A 13,176-nucleotide genomic window follows, 5' to 3' on the forward strand; every position below is an offset into this window, starting at 1 on the left:
CAAATCACTCGTTCCAAAGGCACTGTCATAGTGCGATTAAATATTATTATTATTCATTCCGTTTCCTGACTTGCTCTTATCATTTATTGTTCCTTCTCCTCTTCCGATATCGCATCATTTTGAGCTGTAGCTCAATTTGTAAGGGTCGATCTTTACAACATTTTTCGACAGGATTTGAACCCGAAATTTTTTGAGCAATTCATTCAACTTACTTCACCAACATATTATAGTGAAGATTATTAATTGCATTTCAAATTTATATTGAAAACAACGACGAGGTCAAAGTTTTTTTATACTTAAATTTATTTTTCGTTCCGTTTTAACACAACAACCCTTGATTTCCCTTGACATTTGATTTTCTACAATTTAAATACTACATGTCGCTGGCAAACATTTATTGAAATATATGCTTAATATCACCTCATCACGCGCTTTATAATTATCAATCTCGATCTATTTTTTCTGCACGCTGCATACTTTTTGTTTTGACAAAATAGTATATCATCGCAAAATGAGTAGTAAGTAATCATTTAAAATCATGAAATATTACAAAATATTCTTAGCATAGACTTTCTGTATTCTAATCTTCGCTTATATGTATATTGTTTCCTAAAAAAACAGAAATAGAATCTGATTCCAATTGCTCTTCAACGATTTCTTCTGAGTACAATAGTGAAAATACTGTAACATCTAGTGCTGGTGCTGGTAATATCGATAATAATCTAAAAGAAATGCTTCGTCAAGAATCATGCAACGTAGAAGATAGCGGTGCTGGTGATGTTACCATTCAAACTCGCAATGATTCTGGAGGTAGCCCTGAAAACCCCATTTCAATGACAACAACATTTTCTTCTCTGCCAGCAGAAGATCATTTGTCTGAGTATTTCGATGTTGGCAATGCCGCTGCTAAAGCAGCTGCTTCAGCTCGCAATCCCTTAACTGGCGTTGGATTGAATGGAGATGGTGTGGGCGGTTGGAAACCAATTAAACCCAAAACTCTTAGAGGTGAACTTTCGCTAAAACATGTGAACATTTAATTGAAATTCGCCTTACTGCTTTAAACAAAAACCTACAAAATATAATTACAGGGCTTTAGTAGTGTTACTCATAGTGTTGCCAAACGCACAAAACAAAGCCCATAGTAGCCACCTTAGTTGCCTACATTTTTCACACAGCTTCATTATTTTACAACCACAGAAAAGATTTAAATTTTCTATAAAAAACATTTTAAAATCTAAATATTTTTTATTATTGACAAATTTATTATATACAAAAAATATTTTTGAAAAAAAAATGCGAAAATCAAGTTTAAAATTTGTCAAAGGAAGTTTTCTCAGAAAATCAAACTTCTAATGGCCCTTTTAGACGGCACATCATAATCGTACTCATCGCGTTTACGTGTTGATTACAGGTTTTGCCAAAAACGATACATCGATTTTTTTTTCTTGGATTTTATTTAATTTTTCATACTTCACTTCTCATTTCTTAACCTTATTTGTCACAGAACGTGTTTTTCCATATCTCACAAATCACTCGATAAACGTCATGCATCGAAAAAATCAAATTTTTGATTCATTTTGAATTTGAAGCCATGACTAATGGTTATGTGTGCATGTAACGAATACACCTTTGTTTTCACCAATACTTTTACTATGACCATACATCAGATGTGCCATGTAAACTCAGCATAAGATTTTTAATTATAAATCATCTCTTCGCAGCTTTTTATACAAATCGAATTTCTTGGAGATTTTTTTTATTATTATTTTTGAGTAAAATGAGGAAACCCCATTTTTTATGAAAATCAAAATTTTTGGTATAACAATTTTTTTCTAATTTTTATTTTTTTTTTTAATTGGGCAACATTTGCAGGGAAATTTTCTATAAAAATCAAATTACTCAAAATTCGGAAGCTTTATAACGAACATCTTGTGGCTTAAAGATAAAAGGGCTCATATTTATGGCCAACTCCTAACAGGGAACTTAATAAATTTCAGCTTATAAAGGGATGACCACCACTGAGAAAGGTTTTTTGATGTTATCGCTAAGATTGAATCCCAATCGTACGGCTTGCGAGAAAGTAGATATACACGCCCAACAACTTAGGGTGAGAGGGTGCGATGATAATTACGCTGACCAGATCACTGGAGATAGTTGTGGATGTCCGACCATGTATTTGTTAAATATGAGACATATGCTGCTGCCATGAGACTTATAGCCAGTTACAATAAATTTGAGTTATTCGAATGAATAACATCAGCTGTTTTTGATACAGAAACGAACAAAAATAGCCCATTTTAGGTGACGCAGAACTTGTACCATAGGCGATGGGAAGCGAATAAAAGATACGAACGGAGTAAACCCAGCGGTATAGGCTTGGGTTCACGAAATTTTAGAATTACCAACTTCTAGTTCATACTGAACAGACTGTGACGATTACATTGTACACCCAAACACCCTTTCTTTCTCAAAATGATAGTTTTAGTACCAAATCCCTTTCCCTTTCCTTTGGGAAAGTTTTGTTTGAGTTCCCTTTACTTTAATGAATGATACTTTTAGTACTCTTTCCTTTATGAATGGATATTTTTAGGTCCCCTTCCCAAAGGAAAGAGTAGTTTTAGTACCCTTTCCAAAAGTAAAGTTTAGTTTTAGTACCCATTTCCACCGAAAGGGTAATTTTAGCACCCTTTCGGAAAGAGTAGTTTTAGTATCCTTTCCTTTAGGAAGGGGTAGTTTTAGTACCCTTTTCAATGGGAAAGGGTAGATTTAGAACCATTTCTTTTGGGAAATGGTAGTTTTAGTACATTTTCCTTTGGGAATGGGTAGTTTTAGTACCCTTTCCAAAAGGAAAGTTTAGTTTTAGTACCCATTCCCAAAGGAAAGGGTCGTTTTAGTATCCGTTCCCAAAGGAAAGGGTAGTTTTAGTATCCCTTCCTTTGGGAAATGGTATTTTTAGTACCCCTTTGGGAACGGGTAGTTTTAGTACCCTTTCCTTTGAGAAAGGGCAGTTTTCTTACCCTTTCCTTTATGAAAAGGGAGTTTTTTCACTTTCCTTTGCGAAAGGATAGTTATTTTTTATTTTTTTCCTTTGGGAAAGCGTAGTTTTATGTTTTTCTTTGGGAAACGTTTGTTTTTTACCCTTTACTTTGTGAAGAGTAGTTTATTTTCCCTTTCCTTAGGGAATTTTTGGACGAATCGAGTGACACAATTTTTTTGCTGTTTTGAATTTTTAAAATTCATCCTCTTCGAATTTGGTACTTGCATCTTTGTTTTCAGCAAAGTTTTTTCGCTTTTGTACTCATTGGAATCGTTAAAGAACCGAATTATATTTGCAGTAGTTTTTTTTATTATCTATTTATATACTTGTTAGTTACACAATTTTAATATATATTGTGATTTTTTTTCAGATGGTAATCCTGTCACCGGCGAAGGTTACAACAAATCTAATGATTTCTCAACTCATACTCCCAGTGTAAATGGTGCCAATCAGGTTATCAACAAAAATCGTATTCCCCCCGGTGGTTTCTCTTCTGGTCTTTGGTAAATTGGTCTTTTTGTAGATGATACTCATATATCCAAGGCTATTCCCCCTCCGCCCCCACACTCCAACTCAACTTGAGAAGTTTTCTACAGCAGCAAAACTAAAACAAAACAAGAAAATCAAGAGCAATCTGCAGGACATCTATGCAGAAAGAGGAGGGGGAAAAAGCCAAACATAAATAATCTCAAAATGCATGTTAAGGGAAACAATATAACGATGATAATAATTCAAATGAAACAAAACAACAACAAATACACTACTAATGCTGCAATCAAAAGAAAAACATCTGAAAAGAAAAAAAAATTGATTCAATAATAATCGACTTATTAATAAAACAAAACAAAATGTAAACTAGGGATACACACAAACCGTCACAAAAATTATAAAGGAGAAACCAAGAAACCAAAACTTAAACTACCTATTATTATGCATAAAACAAAAGGGAATGCCAGCTTTCCTTTAAAAATGTACTCATATTAGGACTCAAAGCATTTAACAACATGATGGCACAACCAACAGCAGCCAACTATCAAACCACCCCATCATCATCAACTTGTAACAAGCTGGCCAGAGAAAGTAAACTTCTAAACTCCCATCCACTTACAAAAAGCAAAGCAACCTTTCGTTGTTTCTAACAAAGCAAAAGAAAATCTTGTATAACAAAATTGTTTTTTATGCAGTTTTTAGCATAAAATTTTATAATTTTAACTGAAACAGAAAAATATCAAACGAAACAAAAAAAAAGAAACATCCATCTTTTTGAATAACGCTATGTTGCTTTAAAACTAAAACAACAAAATAATATCAACCAACTAAAAAGAAATATAAAAGGAAGCCTATGTAAAACTTTTGCAAAATTTTACAAAAGAAAACGAATTTTCATTGTATTATCGGTTAATACAATGGAAACTTATTTTGCAAAATATTTTCCACTGGCAACAAACCATTTAGTTTGCGCTTTTTTAAGTTTCCCAAACCGCATACGGAATTTCAAGGGCCACCATTAAATAATATCATTAATTATAGACAGTTGTAGACACCTGCAAAAAGTTAGTAGTCGGTGGCTTAAAACTATTATATTTATACTTTTGTGTTTCTTAAAAAAATTACAACAAAAAAATTGTCAGTGTTTTGTTTCATTAAGACCAACACCACCATCTGCACCATCACCACCCTAAGACCACCAGCAGCATTTCTCTTAAACAAAAGACACCAAAAGATCGATCTATCATCAATCATTAATACATAAATATCTTAACCTACACCAATGATGCATCATTCATTATTTCCCAGAGAGAAAAAAGAAAAACAAAATACCCACACATTATAAACTTCATCATTTAAAATCATTAATTTGCTTGTATTTCGACTATATTTTAATACAAACACCCCCTTCACACTCCCACCCTTCACCCCCTAAGCATTACTACACATACAATATTTTTTAAATATTATTATATTTCTTTAATATACATACTATATTATATTATACTGATAATCATAAAATCTTAATTATTACTTTTTTTACATAAAAAAAAAGAAAATTTTTGTAATGAATTTTTTAAGTTTATGTATACGTTTTTTTTTAATAATTCTCTTCCTACTTTATTTCCACCAAAAATCTTGCTCATATATTATCATATATATGTATGTATTTCCAAATTGTTTTTGTCCAATTAAAATTTTTGTTTCTCTTCAATTTTAAATCTTAATCTACCCTGGTTTATGTATCATGTGTAACTCTTTTGCTAATTAGTAACAATAATAATTAAACAAACAATATTGTATTTGTCGTCGCATCAGTTTCGAAAACTAAAAGTAAATAAAAACAAAGAAAACTAAAATGTTAGGAACAACCATTTATAAACTCCCCCCCCCTATATACCCATTTCCACTTATCAAACAAAAACACCCCAAAAAAAATGGAAATTCGAACAACACTCAATTGTAAAAATTTAAGCAGTAATTTAAAATAAAAAGTTTAATAAAACATTTTCTTATATAAAAAATCAAAAAAAAAAATTTATTTTTATTTAAGAAAGTTTTAAAGGTAAGAAAGAAACATCTTGATATTGTATCACAGGCATACAACTAAAACTAATGTCATGATGTTTATATACTCGTATTCCACCGTAAGATGGCGGTACACTAATTTCGTCATTCCATTTGTAACACATCGATATATTGATCTGAGATCCAACAAAGTATATATATTCTTGATCGATAGCACAATCGATATTTTATTTTTTGTCAGAATATCGATTGATTTTTCCTATCGATACTAACGACAAAGTTAATTTTTTTTGCAAAATTTAACGACAAAAAAAACTTTGTACAATGATTTCTCTCACAACTTCCAACTGACTTTATTAATCTTGGTTTGTGCATTGATATCGCTTCTATTGGGTTGCCCAAAAAGTAATTGCGGATTTTTTAAAAGGAAGTAAATGCATTTTTAATAAAACTTAGAATGAACTTTAATCAAATATACTTTTTTTTACACTTTTTTCTAAAGCAAGCTAAAAGTAACAGCTGATAACTGACAGAAGAAAGAATGCAATTACAGAGTCACAAGCTGTGAAAAAACTTGTCAACGCCGACTATATGGAAAATCCGCAATTACAACCCAATATATAAATCAAACTCCTGATTTTTACTTCCCATTGTCATTTGAAATGTAGGTGATGGAAAATTGGCGTTAGTACCAATGCTATCGATGGGAAATGTTGCGATTATCGATAGTTTGCTAGCTCAAACTCTAATAGGCCATTTAAACGGCACATCATGATCGTTTCATAGCGAGTACGTGTTGATAACAGCATTTGCCAAATACGGTATATCGATCTTTTCTTTGATTTTATTTAATTTTCCATACTTTTCTTCTCAATATCTGTCAACATTTCGGTGTAAACGGTAATCGATAGACGCCAAAGATCGAAAAAATTAAATGATTTTGCCTTTTCCATAGTACAATTAGAAGGTAGCGTCATTAGCACTACAACAAAAATTTACCTGCAAAGAAACAACCTTGAGTGGCAATTGCCGTAAATTTAAATGTCAATGTGGTTTTAGAAATAAACTTTGGTTTACAACTTATCTTCTTAAAAATATGTTTTATATTTGTGTTTTCATCATTATAAAACTGTTTTGTTGGTTATGTGTGGAATATCCCATCAAAAAGAACATCCTTTTAAGATTTGAGAAAAAATTACAACTGTGTTATTAATCCTTCGACATTTAGATTTACTGCAAAATCAAAACAAGAACAAGTAAGAGCGTGTTAAGTTCGGCCGGGCCGAATCTTATATACCCTCCACCATGGATCGCATTTGTCGAATTCTATGCGCGGTATCTCTTTTTAGGCAAACAGAGGATATTGATTGAGAACTTAAGTTATATCAATTGAAGTTATATCAAGTTAAAGCCCGATTCGGACCATAAATGAATGGTGAACATTGTAGACGTCATTGTGTTATATTTCAGTTCGGTATCAAGCTATTGATCGATTCAGACCACATTAAACACGCCAAATCGGATAAGAATTGCGTCAAGAAGTCAAGATCCCAGATCGAATTATATGGGAGCTATATCAGTTAATGTACTGATTTGAGCCATACTTAGCACAGTTATTGGGAGTCATAACAAAACACCTCATGCAAAATTTCAGCCAAATCGGATGAGAATTTCGCGCTCTATTGGCTCAAAAAGTCAAAATCCAAGATCGGTTTATATGACAGCTATATCAAAACATGGACCGATTTGAATCATACTTTGCGCAGTTGTTGGAAATGAGAACAAAATACTTCATGCAAAATTTCATTCAAATCGGATAAGAATTACGCCCTCTAGAGGCTCAAGAGTTCAATAGCCAAGATCGGTTTATATGGCAGCTATATCAGGTTATGGACCGATTTGAACCATGCTTGGCACAGTTATTGGATATAATAACAAAACACGCCGTGAAAATTTCATTCCAATCGGATAAGAATAGCGCACTCTAGAGGCTCAAGAAATCAAGACCCAAGATCGATTTATATGGCAGCTAAATCAAAACATAGACCGATATGGTCCATTTACAATCCCAACCGACCTACACTAATAAGAAGTAGTTGTGCATAATTTCAAGCGGCTAGCTTCAGTCTTTCGAAAGTTAGTGGCTCTCGACAGACAGACGGACATGGCTAGATCGAAATAAAATGTCACGACGATCAAGAATATATATACTTCATGGGGTCTCAGACGAATATTTCGAGTAGTTACAAACAGAATGACGAAATTAGTATACCCCCATCCTATGGTGGAGGGTATAATAAAAAAATTGTACTGAGCTGTTCGCATGACCCCTCCTTATAAGTGCATCCTGGCTTTTTCAGTCAAGACTTATGGCTATGTGTACATGTGTCGCATACACCCAGGGCTGCCAGATGTGACGATTTTTATACCCACACCTTGAAATATATTCGTCTAAGACCCCATAAAGTATATACACATTCTGAGTCGATTTAGCCATGTCCGTCCGTCTGTCAAAATCACGATAGCGGTCGAACGCGCAAAGCTAGCCCCCTCCAATTTTACACAGATACTTAATATTGATGTAGGTCATTGGGGATTGCAAATGGGCCATATCGGTTCAGATTTGGATATAGTTCCAATATAAACCGATCTCCCCAGTTGACTTCTTTAGCCCCTGGCAGCCGCAATTTTTGTCCGATTTCACTGAAATTTTGCCTGCAATGTTCCGTTATGGCTTCCAACAACTGTGTCAACTACGGTTCAAATCGGTTTATAATCTGATATAGCTGTTATATAAACCAATCTCATCATTAGACTTCTTAAGCCCCTGGAAACAGCAATTTTTGTCCGATTTGGGTGAAATTTTGCACGCGGTGTTCTTTTGTGATTTCCAACCGTCCAAATCGATCTATAACCTAATATAGTTCCCATATAAACCGTTCGCCTGATTTTACTTCTTGAGCCCTTAGGTTAGGTTGAAAAGAGGGTGCCAGGTTGAGTAATTTTTTTTTAATTTTGAGTAAAACAGCCGTGATTTTTTTAAAATCTTTGATCTATTTGATCCGATATTCCACACATAAGCAATAAAACCTTGTTATATTGATGAAAATTCAAGTATAAAACGCATTTGAAGAAGATAAGTCGTAAAACAAAGCTTATTTCGAAAACCACTATGACATTGCATTTTGCGAGGGGAATCATTTTTCTTTGTCATTTCAATGATTTGGTTTTCAGTGTGCTATTTCACATAAATGCAAAAAAAAATGTTAAGTTTCTATTCATTCCCTATCGAATTGCATTCAGTAAACTTTCGTTACGATATCCATTTCCCTAACAACCGAAATGGTTGCAAGTTCCATTTCCATGGTAGTGTTCTTATAAATTTTTATTGCAATTATATGAAATAAATATATATTTGCCATACTTTTAAATTTCAACAGCCATTAGTCTTCGAGTTTCGCCTCAGGAATATCTTTGCTAGGTTTTGACTTTACCTCTTGAGTTGGCGACTCCAATTCAATGGTGACAGGACCATCATTTTGTATATGAACTTGCATGTAAGCTCCAAATTTTCCATCTGTAAATGAACAATAGTTAACAATTTATTCTGTTCTAGGATGTCATAGATTCTTTACAAAGTGTTTACAAAATGTTTTATGGTAAAAAAGGACTAACAAAAATACAACAACTTTAGATATTACCCACTAAACCTTAGCTAAGTGAATATTTTCTGTCGAAATATGAATATGGTACCTTTTATTTTCTCTGCATCATAAGTTTGACCCAGACGTTTCAAAAATGTTTGATACAATTGTTGAGCTTGCTCTCCTTGCATAGCCAAATGAAAATCTGGTTTGTTACCCTTTAACCGATGATACAGGGTAAATTGTGAAACGCACATTATTTCCAGTTTCTCATCTTGTACACTTTTCTGCCAACGTTTCCCAGCCGAGTCCTCGAACAAACGTAGGGATAATAATTTTCTTGATCTAGAGAGAAAGTTTAAATTATTTTGATTCACTCAGCTTTTCATAATTTACTTACAGGTATTCGGCATCCTTTTCGGTATCTGAATGAGTTATGCCAACCAGAACGCATAATCCACGACCAATCGAACTCACCAACTCTTCGCTAACTGCAAATATGAGCGCACTTAAAGTTAAACTTTAATTATATGACTTAGTGGTCCACATTGTCTTAGGTAATATTTTACCTGTGACTTTGGCAGAGGTTACACGTTGTACAATAGCCTTCATTTTGGTAAAATTAGAATATTTCAATAAATAATTAAAAACTAATCAAAATAATGCAGCATGCTAACAGCAATAGAGTTGCCAAAAGCTTGCAAAATTTTGGTTAGTTTAAAAGTTTTCCATTTATACCTACTAGATGTTTGGTTTCTTAAAGCGAAGGCTATTTTAAAAGGTAATTTTTTTGAATTTCTGCATTGTCAAATAAAAGTTAATGAAAAAATTCAAAAATTTAAAAAACATCGAAAACTTCTGATTCTATCAACATCTCGGCAACACTAAAATATATTTCAGCTGTTCGTAAACTGCGAGATTTCCAATGTTACCATATCAGTTTTTCGGACACAGGGTGACAATAATTGCTTATGACTGCTTAAATTGTTTGACTACCCGAATTGTTGAAAGTACGCAATGGTTTACACTTATCGCAAATTTGGATTTGCGGCGAGATTTCGGAAATCTCTTGTTTTTCGAATGCACCACTGAGATTGCAGTGACTATTGGTGTTTATCGGTTTTTTAGAAGCACCTACTCGAAACATCTAAAATTTTCTAATTGAAATAATTAAATTTTGAAGTTTAATTAATTAAACTGGTTTCAAAAATAAAACCTCTTACCACAATAAAAAAGCTGTAAAAAACATTGCTGCTATCATTTTTTGTTAGAAAATTCGAACCCAATCACTCCAAACGTAGAGTAAACGGGTTTTGGAGATTTGCTCAAATCAAGGGGATTTGGGCTTTGGTGTAAATGTGGTTTTCAGCAAATTCAAACTCAGCTTGATTTTTTAGCATTTTCGGATAACAATTAAGCAATTTTAGGATTGTTTTTTAAGGAAACTACACAGAATCGCTAAAACGATTTTTTTGATGCCGTAATCTTCAATACTGTATATTCAACTCGAAAAAATGCATTAAAAATTGAAAATTTTCAGAAGGTTAAAAAAATGGAAAAAATTAAACGTGAAATTTTAAATAATTCTGTTTACTTTAAGAATCTTCTTTAAATTTCAAAATGCGGAATGCTGAAAAATTTTCGAAACTCGAAAAACATAAGCGTTCTAAGCCATGAAAACAACAACGAATTTTAAAAGTTTTTGAAATATTCATAGACAATTTTGCATTATTGCTTCATCTAGCCAGCACTATTACGGAGAGAAATATTCTTAACGCACCCATCGGTGTCCGAGAATTGTGAAGTTCGCAAAACTGAGGAAGTTACAGCAAATTCGAACCCATGTTGGATATTTTGAATTTTTGGATATCAATTATACGATTTTGATGTAATACTCGCAAAGTTTTCAAGGAAATAGAAGAAAGTACTACTTCATCCAGCACCATTACGGAATGAGATTTTCTTCACGAATCCAACGCATGCTCAGAATTTTGAAGTTCGCAAAACTAAGAATGTTATATCAATTTCATACTCACGTTGATGTTTTGTCATTTTTCGGATATTGGTTATGCAATTTTGAGCTTGTTTCTTGAAGGAAAAACATAAGAGTTGCACTAAACCGAATTTTTTGTCATAATCTTTAATACTGTATAAACAACTCGAAAAATTTTTTCGCTTCAAAAATTGAAAATTTTTATAAGCGGTTACCCTTTGCTAAAAATTGCAAAAAAATTTAAATGTGAAATTTCAAGTAATTCTGTTTACTTTACGAATCGTCTTCGAATTTCGAACTGCGAAATACTTACAAATTTTCGAAATTCGAAAAAATTAAGGAGTTATAGCGTTTTTGGCCTTGAAAACGACTTTGAATTTTTACGCATAAAAAAATTGGCTTTTGCAATGTTTTCCATAGCAACTTTTACAGTATCGCTTTATGCAGCACTTCTACGGAAAGGGATTTTCGTCACGAATCCAACGCTTTCTGAAAAATTTCGATGTTCGCAAAACTGAGGAAGTTAATGCAGTTGCAAACTCAAGTTGGCTTTTTTGAATTTTTGGATATCAATTATGCGATTTTAAAGCAATACTCGTAAAGTTTTCAAGGAAATAGAAGAGAGTATTGCTTCATCCAGCACCATTACGGAAAGAGATTTTCTTCAAGAATCCAACGGTGTGCTCAGAATTTTGAAGTTCTTAAAACTTAGAATGTTACAGCATTTTCAAACTCATGTTGATTTTTTTTAGCATTTTCGGATATTGATTATGCGTTTTTGAGCTTATTTCTTGAAGGAAAAACATAAGAGTTGCACTAAACCGAATTTTTTGCCATAATGTTCAATGCTGTATACTCAACTCGAAAAATTTTTTCGCATCAAAAATTGAAAATTTTTATAAGGAGTTACCCTTTGCTAAAAAATGCAAAAAAATTTAAATGTGAAATTTCAAGTAATTCTGTTTACTTTACGAATCGTCTTCGAATTTCGAACTGCGAAATACTTACAAATTTTCGAAATTCGAAAAAATTAAGGAGTTATAGCGTTTTTGGCCTTGAAAACGACTTTGAATTTTTACGCATAAAAAAATTGGCTTTTGCAATGTTTTCCATAGCAACTTTTACAGTATCGCTTTATGCAGCACTTCTACGGAAAGGGATTTTCGTCACGAATCCAACGCTTTCTGAAAAATTTCGATGTTCGCAAAACTGAGGAAGTTAATGCAGTTGCAAACTCAAGTTGGCTTTTTTGAATTTTTGGATATCAATTATGCGATGTTGAAGCAATACTCGTAAATTTTTCAAGGAAATAGAAAAGAGTATTGCTTCACCCAGCAACCATTACGGAAAGAGATTTTCTTCAAGAATCCAACGGTGTGCTCAGAATTTTGAAGTTCTCAAAACTTAGAATGTTACAGCATTTTCAAACTCATGTTGAGTTTTTTTAGCATTTTCGGATATTGATTATGCGTTTTTGAGCTTATTTCTTGAAGGAAAACATAAGAGTTGCACTAAACCGAATTTTTTGCCATAATGTTCAATGCTGTATACTCAACTCGAAAAATTTTTTCGCATCAAAAATTGAAAATTTTTATAAGGGGTTAGCCTTTCCTAAAAAAATGCAAAAAAAATAAAATGTGAAATTCCAAGTAATTCTGTTCACTTTACGAATCGTCTTCGAATTTCGAACTGCGGAATACTTAAAAATTTTTGCATTTTTCGGATATTGATTGTGCGATTTTGAGCTTGTTTCTTGAAGGAAAAACATAGGAGTTGCACTAAACCGAATTTTTTGCGATTATTTTCAATACTATATTCTCAACTCGAAAAATTTTTTCGCATCAAAAATTGCTAAAAAAATGCAAAAAAATTAAAATGTAAAATTTCAAGTAATTCCGTTTACTTTACGAATCGTCTTCGAATTTCCAACTGCGAAATACTTAACAATTTTCGAAATTCGAAAAAATGAAGGAGTTACAGCGTTG

General features: G+C 32.7%; 2 protein-coding genes across 12 annotated transcripts in view; one reads left to right on the forward strand and one right to left on the reverse strand.

Annotated features, from left to right (window-relative positions):
* Positions 1-5,533, forward strand: part of LOC106091010 (microtubule-associated protein Jupiter) — a 248,431-nt gene extending 242,898 nt beyond the window's left edge. For 5 of the 11 annotated variants that reach the window (XM_059363617.1, XM_059363621.1, XM_059363620.1 and 2 more), the window contains 3 exons: positions 498-518; positions 622-1,005; positions 3,408-5,533. In XM_059363617.1, the coding sequence (XP_059219600.1) occupies positions 498-518; positions 622-1,005; positions 3,408-3,544 (542 nt within the window). In that variant the 3' untranslated portion in view covers positions 3,545-5,533. The remainder of the gene's footprint in view (positions 1-497; positions 519-621; positions 1,006-3,407) is intronic. The other 6 variants (XM_059363626.1, XM_059363624.1, XM_059363627.1 and 3 more) reach the window with 3 other exon arrangements.
* A 3,329-nt stretch (positions 5,534-8,862) lies between these two features.
* On the reverse strand, positions 8,863-9,893 carry LOC106091009 (D-aminoacyl-tRNA deacylase). The gene is made up of 4 exons (XM_013257394.2): positions 9,768-9,893; positions 9,599-9,689; positions 9,308-9,543; positions 8,863-9,131 (listed from the first exon to the last, which is right to left on the reverse strand). The coding sequence occupies exons 1-4, from the start codon at positions 9,808-9,810 to the stop codon at positions 8,998-9,000; spliced, it is 504 nt and encodes a 167-aa protein (XP_013112848.1). The 5' UTR covers positions 9,811-9,893; the 3' UTR covers positions 8,863-8,997.
* Between the last annotated feature and the right edge of the window lie 3,283 nt (positions 9,894-13,176).

This window comes from Stomoxys calcitrans, chromosome 2 (assembly GCF_963082655.1).
Source record: "Stomoxys calcitrans chromosome 2, idStoCalc2.1, whole genome shotgun sequence".
NCBI lineage: Eukaryota > Metazoa > Arthropoda > Insecta > Diptera > Muscidae > Stomoxys > Stomoxys calcitrans.

Excerpts from the sequence above, each read along its gene's own strand:
- LOC106091009 (XM_013257394.2), bottom strand. The coding sequence starts at position 9,810 with ATGAAGGCTATTGTACAACGTGTAACCTCTGCCAAAGTCACAG. Across the intron at positions 9,690-9,767 it reads AACCTCTGCCAAAGTCACAG|TTAGCGAAGAGTTGGTGAGT; the intron begins GTAAAATATTAC and ends TCATATTTGCAG. Across the intron at positions 9,544-9,598 it reads GAAAAGGATGCCGAATACCT|ATCAAGAAAATTATTATCCC; the intron begins GTAAGTAAATTA and ends CTTTCTCTCTAG.